Genomic DNA, 21327 nt, shown 5'->3' on the forward strand with positions numbered 1-21327 from the left:
ATAGGCTGCTGGATCAGAGAGCTGGATTACCATGGCAACTGTGAGACCTCAGGATAGATAGCTATAGACAGACCTGGCCTGGTCACTGCTGTCTCTCTCTCTCTCTCTCTCTCTCTCTCTCTCTCTCTCTCCCCCCATACACACACACACACACACACACACACACACACACACACACACGGAACAAGGATAAAGAATGAACACTTCTTAAATTGCAAGAACATTTAGCCAATAGCGTAAAGTTCTGCCTGGACTTCAAGTTTAATTCAGAAAAGCTGCACTCTGTCAGCTATTTTTCATGCTGGGGAAAGTCTTACCTCAGCCCTCAGAGAGGCAGGAGGTAGGGGTACCCTATGCAGGTCTGTAGCTCAAGGCAGCCCGGAGGGAGCAGCAGATTACCAGTGCAAGGGCTCCTCCACGGCCTAGGCTGTAACCAGGAAGCTGGAGCAGGACAGGAAGTCCCTTTGGTGAGATTGTCTTGGGGAGACCACTGGATTCCCACATTAAGGAAATGCCATAACTGGAAAGGTGTCAGAAGTCATCCAATCCAAACGAGAATTAGATGAGGTAACCGAGATCCAGGGAGCAGGTAATATGTTCAAGGTGACACCAGTATCCTGTGGCAGAGTGGGACTAGCACCCAGATCTCCAGACTCCTGCCCAGGATCCTCTCACACCAGCCTACACCAACCACCCCCAGAGCTCCTTGGACCTTGGCTTCTCTGGGCCCTGGAGGCCACTGGGTTAGGTAGGAAGAAAGCCTATGGGATAGACTTCCTAGTCTGTCTTGCTACTGGGAATTGAAGTATTGAAAATGCAATAGTCCTGAATGGGGATGTTACCAGCCTCAAAAAAACACACACAAAAAAACACAGCAATTATTGCTAATTACCACCCAATGCACTATAGGTTGAAAACCTTGAATTAAAATCTAAACTGAAGGGGAGCTGCGTCACTCCCTCACCTCCCATTTATGTGTCATGGACAGCCATCATCCACGCCCTCCACCCCACCCCCACCCCCGCACAGTGCCTGGCACTGGCTCCTGTAGAGCTCAGTATCCTGGTCATGTGGGGTGGGGCAGAAAGTGGAGGGTTTGAGCACGGCCTGCCATAAGGGCAGGGGGACCCCTCTCTCAGAAAATGACCAGCATCCAACCTCAGAGTATGCCTTAAGGGTCCAGGAAGTTTGCGAATATTGGTGTGGTCATACAACGGAGTGTCTGGCACCAGAAGGCGCTCAGTAACCATCTGGTGAATGGTACAGCCGCCTCCTGGGTGGTGCCCCCCACCCACCTACTCCACCACTCCACGGCCCCCAGCGTCTCAGAGGAAGAAGTGGGCGTGGTCCCCCGACCCGGGGCCGCTGGAGACCAGCCGGTCACAGCGAGCCTTGTAGAGGTCGCGCTCCCTGGCCAGGCGGGCCACCTCCGCCCGCAGCGCGTCCAGCTGGGCTGCCAGGCGGGCGCGTTCGGCCTCCAGCCCACGCCGTTGCTGCAGCCGCTTGGAGCGACAGGCCTGCGCGTATCCGCGGTTCTTCAGCGTGCGGCGCCTCTGCTTCAGCCGCAGTGCCTCTTCGCGCCCGCAGCCCCGCAGCTGTCGGTTTAGCTCCCGCACAGACATCGACACCAGCGCCGCGTCAGAAAACCGCACCGCTAGCTGCAGAGGGAACCGGCAGAGACCGAATCAGCGCGGGTTTTCGCGGGGCTCGGCTCTCAAGTCGGGAAGTCAGACCCCACCCCCGAAGGCCCCGCCCCCTGCTCATGCCTTTACCTGAATGCCCGCCCTCCCACTGAATCTATCTCTCAATCCTGACCTAACCGCAGGTCCCAATGCTGATGGGCCCCATGGGTCCTTGCCAGGGAACTGGTGCCCTTTTGGGCCTGTCCGGCGCTTCAGGCCCCGCCTCCCACGGTCAGGCAAGCCAATCGCGCACCTGAACCCCGCTCCGCCCCTGAGTGGTCCTTAGCACCCAGGCTCACGTGTGTCTAATGGACTTGCCTCCAGATTCACCCCGCCCCTCCAACGCACCTAGCTCCAGCACCTCTGTGCTGAAGGCCGCAACCCTGTGACCCTCAAAGGATTTGGATTTTATCCTAATGCCCTCGACACCCCCATCTGTGTCTATAATTAATAGGATGAGTCCCAATCCTTTCTGAGAAGGTTGGGGGCAGGGCAAGCACGAAGTCTTGAAAAGGCCAACCTCAATCCGGTTCCCATAGTCTTAACTCCGCTCCATTCCATGCACAACCCTTTCCCTGCTTCCCACGCACGGTGTATATCTAGCTTCCCGTAATCTCCTGCTCCGCAATGCCCTTTAATTTTCAACTCTCCCCTTTCTGTCCTCTTCTAACCTTATCTTCTCCCTCTTCCTCCTGGTTCAGCCTATTCATTTTTCTTCGTTTTGTAAAAGAAGGGGGAGAGCAGAACGTAGTTTCCTCGATCTGATTTCTTTCAAGGGCCTTTCTTCCCTTCTCAGGCCCTGTATCTCTTTCCCAGTCCGGGACCTCTCCTTCCTCCCTCACATGGCTTCCCCTCGGCCCAGCTCACTGATCACTCACCTGGGCATGCGGGGCTCCTGTGTCCTCTGGGCTCCCTGGGTAGTAGCTACGGGGCCCCTCAACAGGCACTGGGCCCTGACCCTGTAGCAGTTCCACAGCCTCCTCAGGACTCAGCCCCAGCGTCTCCCCAGCCCCCAGCTGCTGCTGCAGGGTGGCCAGCCAGTACAACTCTTCCAGGCCTGGCCGGGGGCCCTCAGTGGCCCCCACCATGCCTGGCTCACTGAAGGTGGGTGAAGGAGGCACTGAGCTGTAGGGTGTGGAGCCCAGTGAGGCTGTGGAGGGGCCAGATCGCCTCTCCGAAGGTTCCCGCTTTACCTCAAACTTCATCAAATCAAAGTCATTGACATATTCCATGGCCAGGGGGGTAGGAGGCAGTGCCATTCTGGGGCTGGATTAGGAGGGGAACACCTGCAAAAAAGAGGAGAGGTTTGGAGCACCTAGAGGCTGCCTTCACCAAAACCTGCTCCCCCAAAGGCCAAGAAGCCTGAATTCTGGAAAGCTGGGGTGATGGTGCAGCCCTGTTCCCTGCATAGTCACCTCTGGGCTAGGGGCCAACTTTTCAGATGGCGGGGGCTCCTGGTCAAGGGCAAGCAGCTTAAAGGCCTGACTGAGGAAGAGGCTAGCACACGAGGTGCCTTTGAGATCTATGACAAACAAGAGGAACATGGCAATGCTCCAACTCTAGTGCTGGGACATGCTGAGCCGCTGTGTCATCTCAAGAGGCATCATTCCATTTCCAAGCAATTAAAAAATTTTGCTTAATTAACCATGACAAAGTATATTTTAGGACAATGGGAAGGCATGTATGCTGTGAATTTTAATATATAAGGATAACGTGCTAGTATTACACCTCTCTCTCAGAGCACCCAGGCCAATGCCTTGTACACAGAAGACCCTTCGTACACATCTGTTCTATGGATTTATCAATCAACTAATCCCTTTTATATGAGTGAGACTTTCCAAGGTAAAAAGAAAGGTCCAAGAATTAGTTCTATAAAGATCAAGACTGAGTAATGACCATCTTTCCCCAAGGCCAATCTCTCCAAGGGGAACCAACCAAGATTGGTTTCCCTCCTTCTATTCAGAACCCCCTTGAGCAGATCATCTTCCCCTTTCAGACCCCAGTTTCCCCTTCTTTTCAAAGAAGGTAGTTATACTTTAACGTTTCCCAAAGAGTGTTCTATGAAACACTAAGTCTGAGAAATACCCAAGAAGAGGGCTGTGCTCAGATAACTTTGAGAAATGCTGCCTCCCATCCCCACCTTTTGCACATTCACAAAACACAGCAGCATATTAATCTGAGAAATTCTTCAGCAAACCATCTGTTCAGCTTCAACACAGAGTGTCCCAAACTTATGTCACCAAGGAACTCTCCTCCCTATTATCAACCATGGAGCATGGGCTCACCTGAGGAACCGCTGACTAGATGACCTTGGGGAGTTTTCCCAGCCTGGAAGCCCCAAGCCCTAGCTCAGCTCCCTGTTCCAGTAGCAGTCCCCCCAACCCCAGAAGTGGTAAAGTACGAGGTACTCATCCCAAGGCTTAGAGTTTGGCTCCATCTTGATGCCCCAAGCCTAAGGAGCCCTCTTTCCAACCACATTTCAGACCCCCAGGCTCTGCCCAGAGAGGTGGGAGGAAGGACAAGGCCTTTCTCTCTTTCTGTCCCAGGGAAGGGTTGTTGCCTTATCTATTGAGCCCTTCACCGTTGAGAGGACAGAGGGGATGGGAACAAAGACACAGATTGAAGAAGCTGGTCCTTGGCTGTGAGGAGATGGTGAAACACTGACAGAGGTGTCCAGAGAGAATTGGATGAAGAGATAAGTGAGGAAGCTTGTTTATCTTTCTGATGTGATAGCAGTGAGGGACATAAAGCCAGTCAGAGTGGGAGTGGGGCAGAGGACAGAAGTGTGAAGATTCCTGAAAATAGACAACAGAGAGTAGACGGCAGGTGTCGGAGGAGGAGGCTCTAGGTTAGAGACCCGGAACCCAGGTAGGCCCAGGACATACTCACTTAAGGGATGACAGAGATGGTGTGGTCAGTATCAGAGCCAGGCAGGCACAGCTTCCCCAGAGACTGGAGGCCCCATTGAAGAGGGCTTGGTGCCCCTGTGCTCAGAACAAGGGGCTGTGGGCACAGAGCCCACAGGGCACTCTTAAAGGGCCAGCTCTCTGAGGTCATCTGTGGTCCTTAGGCGTCCAGCCAATGAGGTAAGGGGATCATTTGCCTATCTCATTGGCCTGGGGGGTTGGAGTAAACAAGAGGAAAGGACAAGTATGCCTGTTTTCAAAGAAGGAAAAGGGGCATCTTCCCTAACAAAGCCCCTCACTGATGGTCTGACTCACACGTGCTCAACTTCCCGGTATAGACCACTACCCTCGTGTGAACACAACCCTCAGCCCTCGGTGACTGAAAGTATGGGACTAGAAAAGAGAGCCAAACAAGCTCCCAGCGCCCTCACCCTCTAAGTCCCTGCAGCCCCGTATTTTGGGGGAGTACAAGCTCTCCCAAACACCCTCTCACCTGGCCTGTTGAGTGTCTCCTATTTCCAGAAATCCTCACATTTCTGCCCCTGCCTCACTCCTACTGTATCTAGCCTCATGACCCTCATAACTATCACATCAGAGAGAGGCCACCCTCCCCATGGTGAATCTCCCGGACTTGACCATCCAATCCGCAGCCCCTCCCACTCTCGTTGACCCAGCCCCAGGACAGACACAGCCCAGCTTAGGAAAGTTGGAGAAGGGAGAATGGGAAATTCTGCTTCTTCCTTCCGGGCCACTGTGGGACACTGAAATCTAATCACCATCAATCCATCTGAGACTTTTGTAAGTGCCCTCATGTGCCCTCTGCTTCCTCTCATCTTTTCCCTGTGTGTTTCTCTGTCCCTCTCTCTTCCTCTCTCACTCATCCTGATTCCCAGATGGCCAAGGGGTGACCTACATTTTCAGCTTAATCCCCTAACACCTCTTAGAGCTATCATCCCCAAGTAGAAGTCGGAACAGGGATACTAGGAATTAGCCCAGAAAATGTTTAAACCTGTCTGAAGCTGTTTAAATAGGGTCTGTGCCAGAACAGAACTCCCAAGAGTTAAAGACTCTTCTCTACCTACGGAGGACACCCAACGTCTCCCATGGCGTTAACAGGTCTTCTTTCCCAACCCAGAGAGAGACCTGGGTGTCCATCAGCCCCAAGGATCATCAGTTATAAAAATTAACCTGGTCCCAGCCTTAGGTGTTGGGTGGAAAAAGTGGGAGAGTCATAGACTCTAAGACAGTGGTTCTCAAACTGTGGCCCAGCAGCATCACCTAGGAACTTGTTAGAAATGCAAATTCTCTGGCCTCACTTCAAATCTACTGAATCAGAAACTCTACGGATGAGATGGGGTAGAAATCTGTGTTTTAATAAACCCTGGGCTACAGAATGCCTACAGTCAACTCAGCTTCCCTTGGTGTGTGTTTGTGTATGGTATCTCCTGCCATGTTCTCTATATACATATAAGAAGACCTAGATCAGATGACATCTCTCTCTTCCTACACCTAGCCTCCATTTTGTGGAGCAGAGACCATTATCATTATTCAAGAAGGGTTTCTCAGTGTGATTGCCATGATCTGCTGTTGTTTTTGTAGAAGAATCAGGAAGCCCAAGGCCTGGAAACAAAGCCACAAAATGGGAATGGGGATAATGGAGACAGGGAACCCCACACACATGCCCATGGAATGTAGCTGTATGGCAGCCAGGAAAGAGACCCCAGAATTTCCCTAGTTGAATAAAGACTAGGAAGTATTGAATGCAGCCCTTTTTTCATGCCCAATCGGGCCGGGCCAGACACGTCCCCCCACCCCACCCCCACCCTCCAGCAGCTGTCAGGTTTGCCCTGATCCTCTTGTTTACTGGAGGACTCAAAGGAGAGGTGGGAGGGCTAAGCTGCTAACCAGCTAAAGGAGTCAGACTAAACAAGCTCAAGCAAGTTGAGCCACTAGGGGTTCAGACCAGGGGCCACTGACCAGGGAAACGAGTCTGGGACTGAGGTCTGGGCCAGGGGAAAGGATGAATGGCACAGAGAAAAGAGACTACCAGCAGCCACTGGGTACCCGGTGGTAGTTAATGGGTCTTCTGTGGGGAGGTGAGGGGGTGAATGCTGAGACGGACTGATTCAAGGACATCTGGGGACAGAGAAAAGGGGATGAAAAAGACGAAGCCAGGTAGACTCTAGGAATGACAGAACAGAAAAAGGGAAGCAAAAAGACTTATCTAAGGAGTCAGTGGGTACAGACCTCGGTTAGAGGGCAGGGGCTTAAGGAGACAGACGGACGTCGGCACATGGAAGACTTGGGAAAAGGTCCATGGGGCACTAAAATAGAGAGGAAGGCTCTGGGAGGGAACTAAGAAGGGAGTAAGAGTAACAAGAGAGGTGGTGGGAGCAAAGGACTAGAAGAGCAAAAGTGGTAGAAGAAAAAAAAAAAAAAAAAGGAAAGCAACATTGAGGACCAAGAACTAAAAATAAATACAGAGGAATAGACAGATAGATAGTCAGGTCACAGAGAAAGAACAGTGGCCAAAGGATAAAAAGGTAGAAAGATATGGACAGAGGGATGCTGGACCATGGGCAAAGTAGGGCCAAGTAGGCAAAGGGCCTGCAGAGGTGGAGAGCAAAGAGGAAGGGAAGAGAGGAGACAGAGGCAGTAATCCAGGATGCTGTCACTCTCTCCTCTGTGCTGCATCCATTTTTGGAGCCCTGTAAGATTAATTTTCGTTCCTAGTTCTGTATTTTCGTATCTAGATCATCAGGATGGATCCAAATCTTCAAACGTCTTCCTGGTCTGCCTTGTACATTCATTGGATGGATACTTATTAAACATCTACTCTGCCCCAGGCACTGTGCTAGTCATTAGGGACACCTCAGTAAATCAAAGTGACACCAGCCCTGCCTTTATGGACCTAATAGACTGATGAAATAGAAACATCAGTATATTGGTGGCCCCTGCTCTGGGCCCTATGCTTTGGAAGGCTCCACTCTGGCCCTCTTCTGGCTCTGTCCCACGGAGTGAGAAGTCCAGGCCTCTTCTGCCCGTACCCCCAATCACTTTCTGGCCCATACTCCAGATACCTAGGAATTCCCTGCCCAAAGGACTCCAAGCCCACTTCTAGGGCCTACATGGACCTCTCCCCTGGGTTTGCCCTCCAAAGGATAAACCACACGACCCATACACACATCCCTACACCCAATGGGTGGCCAAGGCAGCTGTTTGCAGGAGGCTGTGGACAGAATTGGGATGTGTAGACAGAGAGGTCCACATGCATGCACATGAGGCCCCTCTCAGTACAAGATGGTATCAGGGGTGGAAAAAGCAGTGAGCCTGAGGGCCAGTGGCAGAAAGCCGCCTCTCCCCTATCACCACATTCTGCTGTGAGATCCTGAGGATTCCAAGCAAAATCCAAATTTGAACCCAAATTTGAACCAAATTCTACACCATTATGTATATATTTATCAAGGTAGAAGAATAGAGCATATTTAACAGTTTGCTAGCTTGAGGTATACATTTTAAATATTTAACACAAGATTTGTGAGCTTCTATCTGTACTCTTGCCCCAGGCCCTATATGTTAGGGATGTGCCTACCTGAAAACAAACCATTCTAACAGATCAGTGCTATGAAAGAGAAAGATGGGGTGCTATGAGAGTTTATTTCATGAAGATCTAATCTAATGTGGGGGATGGGAGGAGGTGGCACAGTGGGGACAGCCTGCCTAAGAAAGTCACAATAAACTGGGACAGGTCAGGTGAGTAAGAAGTGACCATGCCTGGAGGTGTCAAGAAGGTGGGGATTGCAAGCTGCAGGAACAAAATATACAAAGGCTCTGGGCAGGAAAGAGGTGGAAATGTTCACAAAACTGAAAAAAGACCAATGGAGCCAGAGAGTAGAAACCAGGAAAGGTGGGAAGAATGGTGGTAGGGGAGGGTGAAGTCTGCAGGACCCAGGTCATGCAGAGCCTTGTAGGCCAAGTTTAAGATGTGGGCTTTATTCTAAGAGAAGTGAGAAGTTACCGAAGGATTTCCAGCAGGGACGTGACGTGATCAGATTGTATTTAAAAAGATCACTTTGGACTTAGTGTGGAGGGCGAAAATGGAATCAGAATCAGATAAGGAGGCTAACGCAGTATGCAAGTTGAGTTTGGGGGATATCTTAAACTGGAAACAAACTGAGATGGAAACTTGTGTATAGGTGGTTTATTGGGGAAGAATTTCTTTTCTTTTTTTTTTTTTTTGAACAGCATTGCACCCCTTTATTTGAAACACTGATTGCATATGGTATTTTTAAGTCATATGTTAATGTCTTTAAAAATCAAATATGAAATTCACTGATGCTGATAAATAATCTGAATGTCGGGGAAGAATTTCAAAGGGAGTGAGAGAAACAGGATGGCAGAGGGAAAAGTGGAAATAATCCCATAGGAGCTCTGCAGCTGGGACGGACCTTCAGAGTTGTTTCAAACTGAGGCAACGAGGCTAGGCCTTTGTAACCCTACATCAACAAGTCCTATCCCAGGAAAGGCGCAATGCATTTGGTGAGGCAGGTCCCTTCAGCCACAGGTAGTGCTCAGGGGAGGCAGCATTCACCTGTGAGCCTTCAGCAGCCAACATTCAGTGGCTGCGACAGTGAGCACCACGTCCTGAAGGGGGGATCTGGGCAACACATCACATCATCCACTATACTACAGGGGGTCTGTGAGACATCCAACACCCCCACACCCCACACACACACACACACACACATCCCCCACCACCCCCACTACCACCACCACCACCACCCCACCACACCACCACTCCACCCCCCACCTCAACCCCCCCAACCCCCCCACCCCCCACCTCCCACCCTGCTCCACCCCATCTCTTACCCTCCTATTCCTGCCCCCACCGCCCTGGGAAGAAGTAAATGCCGACCAGAGCCAAGGCTGATCACACCCTGCCCCCTGGTGGTGCACCATGGACATTGGGCCAGCTGGTGGGCCAAGCTTCCCGGAGTGCCAGGGACCTGAACAAAGTATGTGGTAGAGAAGGGGAATCAGCAGTGCAAGGAAAACCTCATGGGAGCTCTTTGCTCAGTCTGCTCAAAGTTAAGGAAGGAAGGAATGGGGGCAGGGGAGCGATTCAGAAACATGGGACTTGTTCATTCTTTCATTTAAGCAATGTTTATTAAGTACCTATTATAGGCCAGATTCTGCTAGTAGCTAGGATAAAAACAAGACTAAAATTTGGATTTTTCTCTCAAGGAGCTAATACTCTAGTGAGCATTACAGAGATACAAAAACAACTAAATAAAGTGTGATAAGTGCAAAAGTATAGGTATGTACACACTATAAAACCAACAGAAATGAGACAGATGTTAATTCTAAGGGGCAAACTGACTCCATGTAGGAGGTGGTGTTTAAGTCCAAAGGGCAGAAAGGGTTCACAGACGTGCTCTGGAAACTGCAGAGCTTGGTATGTAGGCAAAAGGCAGCAAGTAAGGAGACGGGGTGATAATGTTGGATAAAAAGCAAACAGATTATAAAGGACATCGATTGCCATGTGATAGGAAGCCTTGAAGGGACCAACCTGAAAGGGATATGTTCTTACTTTTTTTTTTTCCTTTTTTCCCCTTCTTCTGCCTCCCCCACCCCCACTCTGGTTCAAGCCATTGTTTCTCAATCTAGTTGTGTAGGACACAGTTCCCTGGCCCATGCTGGTATTATGAGCCTTGTGCTCCCCTCCACTGAGGCAGTCGGTCGCAGGTCAGTTGGCTGCTCACAGCAGCTCACGCTGGCCACTGGTCACTCCTGGCAGCACATGGTAGCCCACGCAACACACAGCAGCCAGGGGCAGCCAGCGGCAGCTCAAAGAGCCGTTGTTCCACAATCTTAGCTATAGAGGGCGCAGCTCACTAGCCCATGTGGGAATCGAACCAGCCATCTCAGTGTTAGGAGCATAGCGCTCCAACTACCTGAGCCACCGGGCCAGCCCTGTACGTACCTTTTTAAATGATAAATCAAAGGGACAAAATCAAAGTCCTGCAGGGGGAAAAAACAACTTGGTAATTAGAGTCAGATTTGGATTTAGATTCATTTCTTAAGCTGCCCGGCTGTGTAACTTTGAGCAAATGACTTAACCTCTCTAAGCTTCAGTGTCCACATCTGTAAAATAGGATTGTTGTGAAACTGAATGAGATTATGCATGTAAAGCTACTGGCACAGAGCCTGGCACCTAGTATCTACACAATAAACATCATCCCTCTCTCTTAACTCCCTAACATGAACTTAGGTGCAGAATTTGCAGGGTAGCTTGGTAGGAGGGAAAGGGGGTGGCATTTGGAGAAGCAGGAAGCCAAGAGGTGGCTTGGAAGCTATCACCTAAAGCCAGGTGAGAGATACGGTAAGCCCTGAACTAAGGCAGTGGCCATGGGGATAGACACAGATTTGAGAGATAATTGTGAAGTACAAATCCAAAGGTCCTGGTGTCTGGTTGGCTATGGAGGATAAAAAAGGAATAGTCTAGACCAATTCAGGTTGCTCTGGGGCAACCAGCTAGATGGTGGGGCCATTCACTGAGATGGGGCACCATGAAAGCAGGTGCAGGATGATGGAAGAGATGATGACCTTCGGCAGGTTGACTAGGCTGCCACCAGTGTGCACACCTTTAGGCCCAAAGCGTGGCAGTTGTTTGCGATGGGGTAGGTGTGGACAGAGTTTGGATGTAGGGACTGGAGGGAAGAGTCCCACATGAAGCTGAGTGCAGGATGGAGCCTGGGTGGAAGAGAGGAGGACCAGCAGCAAGCCCAAGGCTGCAGGCCAGCTCTCATTGTCTCACTATGTTCCAGCGCAGTGAAAGCAGATTCCTGCTTTGCAATGCCAAACTGACACCCAGCAGCTCCAGGCTTATATTCTACCAGCTCAGCAAGCCCAGCAAGATGAGAGTTCACTCTGAAAGTCTACAGGAAAAGCCCCCGAGAGGAACCTCATGTCACTCCCTGAACTTTCCCAACAAGAAACACACAAATTGGCCAAGCTGAGAACCTGCCCCAGGAGACCCACATGACCACACAGACTGAGGAGGTGGTTCCCCAAAGGAGCATGAGGGTGCTATTACCAGAAATGGGGAGTGGATACTGGCTAGATGCCTCCCATAGATATGTTGAGTTTGAGACACTGTGGTATTTGGGGTGATACCCAGTGGTTTCAAGTGGAAGAGAACTGGATGGAGATATATCTTGAGAAATTACCTGAGGACTTTTTGGTGGTGGTTGGTTGGGGCAGATGAGTCCTCCAGGGGAATATGGAGAGAATGACCAGGGCAGAGACCCAAAGAAGAGACTGTGGGGTGGAAAGACACCACTGTTTCATGATAAGGCAGAAGGGAGTCCTCATCAGGGGGAGAAGAAACAAGGATTTAGGAATTAGGGGACTGAAAGACCTTAGCATTGGGGCCCTGGAAAACAGAAACGCCTGGGGCTCTGAGTGCCCAGTCCCCAGGAAGAAGGGGAAAGGTAATGCCCAACACCCTCCCACCCGCCCACCCCCGCTTCTAGACTTCCAGCCCCTGCGGGATCCTGCCCATGGCCTCGGCCTTCGTCCTTAGCTTGTTTGCCACCTAATGTTTCCAGTCACTATCTCCCAGTAGCAACTGTCCTCAAAGTTACATCATGTGCAGTGGCCGAGGCGGGGCGGGGGCGGGGGAGGGGCCTCGAGAAGACCCAGTCCCCCAATGGGAGAGATGGGTTTGGGGGCTAGGATGCAGAGGGTGGGGCGGTGGCTGGGCGGGCTGGGGACCTGGAGCGTCAGGACCGGGGAAAGTCGCCATGCTGGCCGGGCGGAGAGAGGGTCGCGCCGGCCCTGCTAGGTCCCGCCCTGTGTCTGCTTACCCGCCTCCTTTTTAAGCGCCTCCCGCCCAGTGTTAGCTCCCTCTCGCTTCTCGACTTCGCCGTTTCGCCGCGCTCTCCCCTTCCCTGCCTTCCATATCTCCCTGGCTCGGTTCCGTCCTCGTGGCCATCCCGCAGCCCCCGCCCAGGTGCCATGGCCGCTGTGTACCGTCCAGGCCTGCGGTGAGTGACCCCCAGCCCGGGGCACATTCTGCAGCGCTCGCCCCCTCGGGGCTGCCAGCTGCGCTCTCCTGCTTGCCCGCCTCCGCCTGGCTTCCCATCCGAGGAGGCAGCGGATCGGGGACGAATGTTTCTCGATTCGGAGCCTCTCGGGCCGCGAATCCCGCGGGAGATCAGGGGCAGCCCCAGTTGCTCCAGGTCTCTTCGTTTCCGTCCTCTCCTCCCCCTCCCTGCTTTGCTGGTCTGCAACGGCGACGTCTCTATCTGCCACTCTCAGAACTTCCGTCCCCCTCCTAGCTCGCCCCTGCTGAACCCAGCCCTCCGCCTTTCCTTTCCAGATGTAACTCTTGTGCCCCAGTTGCAATGAGAAGCGGTAGGGCCCTGGGGTCAAGGGTGCATGAGCCCTGGGGATTGAACTCGGAGCTCCCTAAAGAAGGTAGAATGTAAACATCCATTACCCAGCCTCCTCCGGACTGGAACCTGGAGGGAAGCCTGACACAGCCAGAAGGACCTGGGGCCAGGGGAAGGAAGGAAGCGAGGTGGAGGAGGGGACCAAGTTGCCTTCAGTTCTTCTACTGCTGTTTTCTCCCCGCTCTAGAACGGGAAACCCTAGGCCCTATTTGTCTTCCCTCTCCCACTTTTCACACCTTCCTGTCTTACCTCTGTAGCCTCCCTTCTCCCCTGCTTTTGTCCCAGAGTCTGAGCTGACCCCATATTTCTCCCACAGCTGTTTCCACTTGGCCAGCCCTTGTGGGTGGTCTCTGGAGCAGAGGAAAAGGAGAAGGTGCCGCTTAGGGGACTGGAGGAGAGTAGTGGAGCTTCCCCAGAGATTTCCTGAGCCAGGCTCCCCCATGGGAGAGAGGATGTCCCCAAGATTGTACCTTTAAAATTAGTACTCAGGGAAAACTTCTCTCTGAGGCAAGAGCAGATCCAAGTCCCAGGAGCCCTCCTCCTCTGCCCCTGGGGCCATACTGGGTTTCTGTCCCACTCTGCCCAGTGGAAGCCACCTCAGCTCCCACTCCAGCCAGGCTCCATCTCCTACATCCTTGGTCCTACATCCTTGGTCTGAGCTTTCTGCCTTCCCCAGGCTTACACCCTCCGAGTTTGAGCTTCCTGCAATCTGATGTTGCACGCTACCACCAACACCCACAGGGAAGGGACAGGACCATGTGGTCCTAGGTGTATGGGGCAGTTTACTATGCCTCCCTGTACAGGAGGAGGGCAACTTCCCTCTCCTGACCTTTGCTTTCTCTGGCTTACTCTACCCTGGGTCCAAACCAATGAGAACAGACCCTGCTTCTCCCTCTCCCACACGTATACAGGGACAGACAACAGGGACCCTGCCCTCCTAGGAATCTGGGCATGAACCCCAGTCAGTGACATTCCTCAATAGTCAGCCTTCCACACAGTTCAAAAGTACCTACCCAATGGCAACATTTTTTTTGCACTCCTGTTGGCCCAGGTAGGCCGCAGCAGATCTGATGCCTAGAACCCCAACATCCAATTACCTACTCTCCAGGCAAGAGCCTTAATCCCTTTGCTGAGGTTTTCACAGTCTTACAGCATACACACCAGAAGAAGAAAAAAGTAAAAACAGCTGCCTTTTTAACTTAGAAACTAGACTTGAGAATGGAAAGAACAGAAATGAGAGCTTCAAACACCAGACATATGAAGCTGTCACCTAGGCACAGTTTGTTGACTTTTGGGCCTTAGGGCATCTCTTCATTTCTAAGCATTGATCAGACCTAGTTAAATATGGGCTTGGACAAGCCCATATGGCATTAGCATGCATATACATATACCTCCACACAGGCTTTATGCTCATTTGGCAATACCTGTCCCTTGCTGACCAGGAGACACCCTCACTAAGCCTCATAAAGGCCACAAGATACATGTGGCCTGAATCCATCCCACATGCCTGCTTCACCCTGCTCTTCATGGGGCCTGCACCCAGACCTGTTTTAGCATGCTCCCCAGCTTCCTATCCCCTCGTCTGGCCAATCCTCCATGAAAACACCTGGTTCATTACCTCTCTGTTTCTTCTCTCACAGGCTTAGCTGGCATGGGCTGAGCCCCTGTGGCTGGTCTTCACGGCGTAGCATCCAGACCCTGCGTGTACTCAATGGAGATCTGAGCCAGCTGCCTGCTGGAGTTCGAGACTTTGTGGATCGCAGTGCCCGTCTGTGCCGACCAGAGGGCATCCACATCTGTGATGGGACCGAGGCCGAGAACACTGCCACACTGACCCTACTGGAGCAGCAGGGACTCATTCGAAAGCTCCCCAAGTACAATAACTGGTAAGCCCTGAGCCCAGCGACCCATAGGATGGGGGCAGCTGCTTAAACTAAGGCTACTCTGTCCTTACCAAGACAAAATCAGATTTATCTAGACCATGCAATGGAATGAGCAAGAATGGGAGCTTTGGAGGAAACAGATTCAGGAATTACTGAAAGCAGTCTGTATTTTTATTTTAAGTGAAGAAACTGATACAAATAAAAACTTTTGCTTTTTTTTTTCTTATGAGTTCAGGGAGTTTTTGCCAGGGGAAGAGGGGGCCTTTAGAGAGCTGGGGGCCAAGGGAAATACATAGTTAAGCATGGGCCTGAGCGAAGCCTGCAATAACATCAGCATGCCTACATGTGGCCCGTTAGATGGGACAAAACCTGGAGGAAGCGACTGAGGTGCAAATAGATGGGGGAAAAAGGTCAACAGAAGACCTAGGGTCAAAGTTGGATGTGAAAGAGTGGGTCTGGGGATGAGGGAGACCTGCTGGCTGCCATCTTCCTGATAATCCCTTTTCCCCCAGCTGGCTGGCCCGCACAGACCCCAAGGATGTGGCACGAGTAGAGAGCAAGACGGTGATTGTAACTCCTTCTCAACGGGACACAGTGCCCCTCCCGGCTGGTGGGGCCCGTGGGCAGCTGGGCAACTGGATGTCCCCAGCTGAGTTCCAAAAAGCTGTGGATGAGAGATTTCCAGGCTGCATGCAGGGTAACCAGGGCAGGGACACAAACATCAGGGGCACTGACGGTACAAACAGGTTGGAACCCTTCATCCAGGTGACGTTTCCCTCCATAGGCCGAACCATGTACGTGCTTCCATTCAGCATGGGTCCCGTGGGCTCCCCACTGTCACGCATCGGCGTGCAACTCACTGACTCAGCCTACGTCGTGGCAAGCATGCGTATTATGACCCGGCTGGGGACGCCAGTGCTTCAGGCCCTGGGAGATGGTGACTTTGTCAAGTGTCTGCACTCTGTGGGCCAGCCCCTGACTGGGCAAGGTGAGCAGGTGTTCTGCACAGGGGAGGACACAGAGGCCTGCTTGTACTCAGAGGGAACACCAAATCCTACCCATCCTAATTGGTGAGACACCTGATTCCACAGATCCAAGGCAGCTGTCTGGGCTGGGGATGAGGCTGTGTTTGCAGAGCAGTTTGCACAAGATTGAGAAGGTCAATTATCCATGTCCAAGATGAGGGGCATGGGAGCTAATGGATATTATGGGGGGGGGGCGGGGGGGCTTTAGCCATCCATTGGCACCACTGCTCCCAAGTGTCTCTCCTGCCACCCCCTGATCCCTCCCACCCCTGACACCCCAGTTCCTGATGCCCCTGCCAGCAGCCCCATGACACCATTGTCCCCAGGGGAGCCGGGGAGCCAGTGGCCATGCAATCCAGAGAAAACCCTGATTGGCCACGTGCCTGACCAGCGGGAGATCGTCTCCTTCGGCAGCGGCTATGGTGGCAACTCTCTGCTGGGCAAGAAGTGCTTTGCCCTTCGCATCGCCTCTCGGCTGGCTCGGGATGAGGGCTGGCTGGCGGAGCACATGCTGGTGAGGGCCTGGTGAGAATCGGGCAGCTGCGGGGGTCAGGGCAGCGGCAGGGCCTGGCCAGTCTGCCTCAGCCTTGCCTCCCACCAGGTGCCAGGCTAGTGAGCAGAGACTGCCCAAAGCCCGAAGCTTTGACCCCAGGCTGCTGAATGTGTGGGGCTTCCCCTTGCCGCCACCCCAGGCCTAGTGGCAAGGTGGTACACCTGTTAATACACATCAGTCCTCTCTGTTAATCTGTCACTGTCCTTCCTATGAAGACCATGCCCTGACCTTTGGTGACCTCCTCCTTATTTTCTCTCTCCTCAATATGCAGATCCTGGGTATCACCAGCCCTGCAGGGAAGAAGCGCTATGTGGCAGCTGCCTTCCCCAGTGCCTGTGGCAAGACGAACCTGGCCATGATGCGGCCAGCACTGCCAGGCTGGAAGGTGGAGTGTGTGGGAGACGACATCGCCTGGATGAGGTTCGACAGTGATGGTGAGTGGCCCTTGGATCATACTCTTGGTACTGGCTCTTACCAGAGAATAGGGGTCTTCCCTCCACTGCTCCTGGTGAACTTTGTCCGTAAGAACCTTCTCCTAAACAGCCAACCTCGCCCTGAACTTTCTGGCAGAAGCACAAAGCCTTCCCCATCAGATCTAGGGTCCAGCTCAGGGCAGGGAGGGGCACCACAGGACCTTCCCCGGCTACACGCCTCAACTTTTCCTGCTTGGTCCTTCCTTTCTTGCACTTCTCCTCCTAACAGGTCGACTCCGGGCCATCAATCCTGAGAATGGTTTCTTTGGGGTGGCTCCTGGTACCTCTGCCACCACCAATCCCAATGCCATGGCCACAATCCAGAGTAACACTCTTTTCACCAACGTGGCTGAGACCAGTGATGGCGGCGTGTACTGGGAGGGCATTGACCAACCTCTCCCACCTGGAGTCACCGTCACTTCCTGGCTGGGCAAGGCCTGGAAACCTGGTATGTGGGGTGGGGGAGTCATGACACAGCCCGCAGGGCTCAGCATCTAGATGATGTAAAAGCCTTCTCCACAACCCGCAGCCATGTTCTAGGACCTCCAGGAGGCACAGGAAGTTATGAATGTTTGCAGTTTCCAACCCCAGGCAAGGTCTCAGTTCATGTCCCAACTCCACCAAGTACTGGCTTTGTGACTTGGCTAAATTGCTTAACCTCCTGAGCTTTAGGTTCCCCATCAGTTGAATGGGAGTAATTACTATAGTACCTATCTCTTAAAGTTGTTGGACGATTAAATGCATGCAAAGGATTTAGCACAGTACCAAATACTTAGTAAGTCCTCAATAAATATAAGCCGAGTGTTAAAAAAAAAAAGGAAAAAAAAGAAAGAACTGTTTTGAAAATTATTACAGAAAAAATAGGGCTCAAAGTATAATCCATAAAGTTTGACATATTAGGAAAGGACGAACCCTGCCCCTCCTCTTGCCACTTTGGTTCCTACTATCCCCCTGTATAATGACCACTGTCTAAAAGTCAGTATTGTTACCCTCCCCCTCCCCCTGTCCCTCCAACACATATACTGCAATCCTTCTTCCTAACTGAATCCGACCAGCTCTTTAGCCTCTCCTAGAAGCTAGTTTCTCAAGCCTGTCATTACTCCCCGTGCCTTACAGTCCCCCCCCTCCCCCAATCCTGCACTCTGGACCTTCAGCTTTCAGTGGCCTTCGACAGTCAGACAACCCCGAGACCGAGGGATGGGAGCAAAGAAGAGCAAGGGGGGGGGGGAGGCCTGTGGTCACTGAAGCCTATATTCAAGTTTTCCAGGCTGACCTAGCAGTCACCCTCCTCATCTAATCACCCTTTATTTTCTCCAACACCATCATTAAGCTCTCCTCAGCCTTCCTACCCAACTGAGAAGTCCAAGAAACTTTCATATTTCCCCACAGGCTAATTCCCCAACCCTTTCATCATCTCTGGATTCAGGGGTATAACTAGGGTGTGTTGTGTCCAGCTTCAGTTCCCAGAATAACACCCTGTGCTAGCGTCCTGAATTGGGGGCTGATAAAAGTGCAAGGGAGAAGCATAAAGGATAGCTCTTATGTGAGAGTGGAGGCAGGAGCTGGGGGGCGGGACGGAGACAGAGGGTGGCAGCTTTGACTCCCTTACCCCCAGGTCTGACCAGCAACTTCCAGTAGAGAAGGCACCATGTCCATTTGGGATACCCATGATGGTGCCTTATATATCTACCCTTGACTTGGTCCCAGCCCCTCTCCAGGGCACCTGAAGGGACCAAATGACCTGGGTTCCTCAGGTTACGCCTGCCCAGGTTATATCTTTGTCTGAGTTCTTCAAGGCTTATCATTCCATCAGGGACTGGGCAGACCCAGGGAAATCACCAAAATTCTGTTAGATTTAAAATCAATTCCTATTTGCATTTTGATGGCTCAAGAGATTCTATTTCCCCCATTTGCTGATGGAAAGTCAATTGTCTGAAATATTGACCACACAGACTCAGTTTTTGCTTTAGGTTTGAGTATTTATTTAAATAAAAGTCCCATAAATAAATTGTTTCTGGGGGGGAAATTATGCCAACATCTAACCCCATTCTTTTGAGCACTGGTCAATGCCATAAGGCTATAGTTTGGCATAAACATTAGTGCTCTGCTGAAGCCCAATTCCTCTCCCACTCTTTTCTCACATAGCTTAGCTGGCAGAACCATTGTGGATAAATGACCTGATTTATCCAAATTTTAAGGGAGATGGCCTGACTCCCTGCTCCCTACCCCACGAGGTTGCAGGGAGCCGATGAGGTAAAAAGAAATTGTGCAAGAGTACATGAACATGTGTACTGGGGGTAGATGTGCCCTTGGAAGTGACAGTATTTGTATTTCCTCTGCCAGGTGACAAGGAGCCCTGTGCACATCCCAATTCTCGCTTTTGTGCCCCGGCTCGCCAGTGCCCCATCATGGACCCCGCCTGGGAGGCCCCTGAAGGTGTCCCCATTGATGCCATCATCTTTGGAGGCCGCAGACCCAAAGGTAAACATTGTGTGGGTTCCATGCCTTCTTGGAAAAGGGTCTGGCTCTGTATCAGCGCCCACCTGCCTCTTGTACTAAGAGCTTGGGGATCTTCAGCCTGTATCGCCAACTGTAGCTGTACGTTTCCAGAGCTGTCCTCTGGAGAATACAAAATTGGGGGTGGGGCGGGGTGGGATGGAATTTGAAAATAGGACAGCTGAGGTCCTAGGAGAAAGAGATTAGGAATCAAGACCACCAGAAAGGATGGAGTGAGCCCAATGCAAAGGGCTGCCTCTGCCCCTGTTCCCTGGTGTTCTAGGAGTACCCCTGGTATATGAGGCCTTCAACTGGCGCCACGGAGTGTTTGTGGGCAGTGCCATGCGCTCTGAGTCCACTGCTGCGGCGGAACACAAAGGTGAGCACCTCCCATGTGTCCACATGGCCTCTTCTCTCCCTTCCTGAGCCAGACCCTCCTGCCCAGCCCTTCCCCAATCCCTTTTCACCCTGCCCCAAGAATATTCCAGAACCATGAACGTCCTCCAGCTGGATACTGAGTGCCCTTCTCTTTTCCAGTAAAGAGGAAGATTCCTTACCTAGCCTCTCCCCTCCCTAGGGAAGGTCATCATGCATGACCCATTTGCCATGCGGCCCTTTTTTGGTTACAACTTTGGGCGCTACCTAGAACACTGGCTGAGCATGGAGGGGCGCAAGGGGGCTCGGCTGCCACGCATCTTCCATGTCAACTGGTTCCGGCGGGACGAGGCAGGCCGCTTCCTGTGGCCAGGCTTTGGAGAGAACGCTCGGGTGCTAGACTGGATCTGCCGGCGGCTAGATGGGCAGGACAGTGCCCAAGAGACACCCATCGGGCTGGTGCCAAAGGAAGGCGCCTTGGATCTCAGTGGCCTAGGAGCTGTAGACACCACTCAGCTGTTCTCGCTCCCTAAGGACTTCTGGGAACAGGAGGTTCGTGATATTCGGAACTACCTGACAGAGCAGGTCAACCAGGATCTGCCCAAAGAAGTATTGGGTGAGCTGGAGGCCTTGGAGGGACGTGTGCGCAGAATGTGACAACCTGAGGCTCCAGGCTAGCCCGAGAGCACAGCACCACCCTACCCTCCACCCCCATCTAGGAATAGGAGAGCCACCAGGCTTGCAGAAAATATGACCAATTTGATATAACTAACATCTTCTGGGTGCTGTGAGACCAGGCCACAGGCCTTCCCTCATGTGCTGTCCAATAAGAGATACTCATTTATTTTACATAACACTTGTGTTTTCATTTCCCACCTATCTCCACAGGCTTTCCTCTAACACCAATTTCACAATCTTTTTCCGGCCCCTCCAAGCTGCTGATGCCCCACAGGCAGCTCTACCATCAGGGGGCCATCTAAGTAAGAATTGCTGAGAGAAGGCACTATACTCTGTGTCCTGAGGTCTTAAAAAGATGAGAGCCTCTGCAAACTGCTCAGTACCTAAAATTCTCGATTGCCCACTCTATAACCCCATTCTCCAGTGAAGTGGTCCATTGTTGATTTCTCAAACCTGTTCTTCCTCCTGCCTGGCCTCATGTTGGGGCTCATAAAATATTCATTAAAAAAAGTTTATTCAGTATTAAGACAGCTAACACTTCTATAGCACCTTTTGTGTGCCAGGCACTGTTCTAAGCACATTACAAAACAACCCTTTGAGGCAGGTACCGTTTTACAGATGAAGAAACAAAGGCACAGTAAAGTCAAGTAATTGCCCAAGGTCACACAGTACACAGTAGAGCCAAGAGGAAACAGTCACTGCAGAGACATGTCTCTCAAAGCAGCATAGACCCATAGAATCATAAGGACGTTAGAAGTCACCTATTCCATGCTTCCCAAACTTGAACGTGCCTATGAATC

General features: G+C 51.9%; 2 protein-coding genes across 4 annotated transcripts; one reads left to right on the top strand and one right to left on the bottom strand.

The window, feature by feature from the left end:
- Positions 1-242: 242 nt before the first annotated feature.
- Positions 243-12573, bottom strand: NRL (neural retina leucine zipper). 3 transcript variants are annotated; one of them, XM_074328050.1, is made up of 4 exons: positions 12457-12544; positions 11818-11908; positions 2561-2968; positions 243-1658 (listed from the first exon to the last, which is right to left on the bottom strand). In XM_074328050.1, the coding sequence occupies exons 3-4, from the start codon at positions 2939-2941 to the stop codon at positions 1326-1328; spliced, it is 714 nt and encodes a 237-aa protein (XP_074184151.1). In that variant the 5' UTR covers positions 2942-2968; positions 11818-11908; positions 12457-12544; the 3' UTR covers positions 243-1325. The 3 variants fall into 3 exon arrangements, with proteins under 3 accessions (XP_074184151.1, XP_019569996.2, XP_019569995.2); XM_019714437.2 differs by lacking the exon at positions 11818-11908 and having other exon boundaries at positions 12457-12573; XM_019714436.2 differs by lacking the exons at positions 11818-11908; positions 12457-12544 and adding an exon at positions 9458-11790.
- Positions 12364-20703, top strand: PCK2 (phosphoenolpyruvate carboxykinase 2, mitochondrial). Its single transcript, XM_019714424.2, has 10 exons — positions 12364-12636; positions 14685-14930; positions 15440-15624; positions 15712-15915; positions 16279-16466; positions 16777-16939; positions 17208-17426; positions 19322-19459; positions 19758-19853; positions 20052-20703. The coding sequence occupies exons 1-10, from the start codon at positions 12608-12610 to the stop codon at positions 20504-20506; spliced, it is 1923 nt and encodes a 640-aa protein (XP_019569983.2). The 5' UTR covers positions 12364-12607; the 3' UTR covers positions 20507-20703.
- The last annotated feature ends 624 nt before the right edge of the window (positions 20704-21327 follow it).

The sequence above is a fragment of the Rhinolophus sinicus genome, linkage group LG03, assembly GCF_036562045.2.
Source record: "Rhinolophus sinicus isolate RSC01 linkage group LG03, ASM3656204v1, whole genome shotgun sequence".
Classification (NCBI taxonomy): Eukaryota; Metazoa; Chordata; class Mammalia; order Chiroptera; family Rhinolophidae; genus Rhinolophus; species Rhinolophus sinicus.

Excerpts from the sequence above, each read along its gene's own strand:
- NRL (XM_019714437.2), bottom strand. The coding sequence starts at position 2,941 with ATGGCACTGCCTCCTACCCCCCTGGCCATGGAATATGTCAATGACTTT. Across the intron at positions 1,659-2,560 it reads CAGGAGCCCCGCATGCCCAG|CTAGCGGTGCGGTTTTCTGA; the intron begins GTGAGTGATCAG and ends TTCCCTCTGCAG.
- PCK2 (XM_019714424.2), top strand. The coding sequence starts at position 12,608 with ATGGCCGCTGTGTACCGTCCAGGCCTGCG. Across the intron at positions 16,467-16,776 it reads GGCTGGCGGAGCACATGCTG|ATCCTGGGTATCACCAGCCC; the intron begins GTGAGGGCCTGG and ends CTCAATATGCAG. Across the intron at positions 17,427-19,321 it reads GGGCAAGGCCTGGAAACCTG|GTGACAAGGAGCCCTGTGCA; the intron begins GTATGTGGGGTG and ends TTCCTCTGCCAG.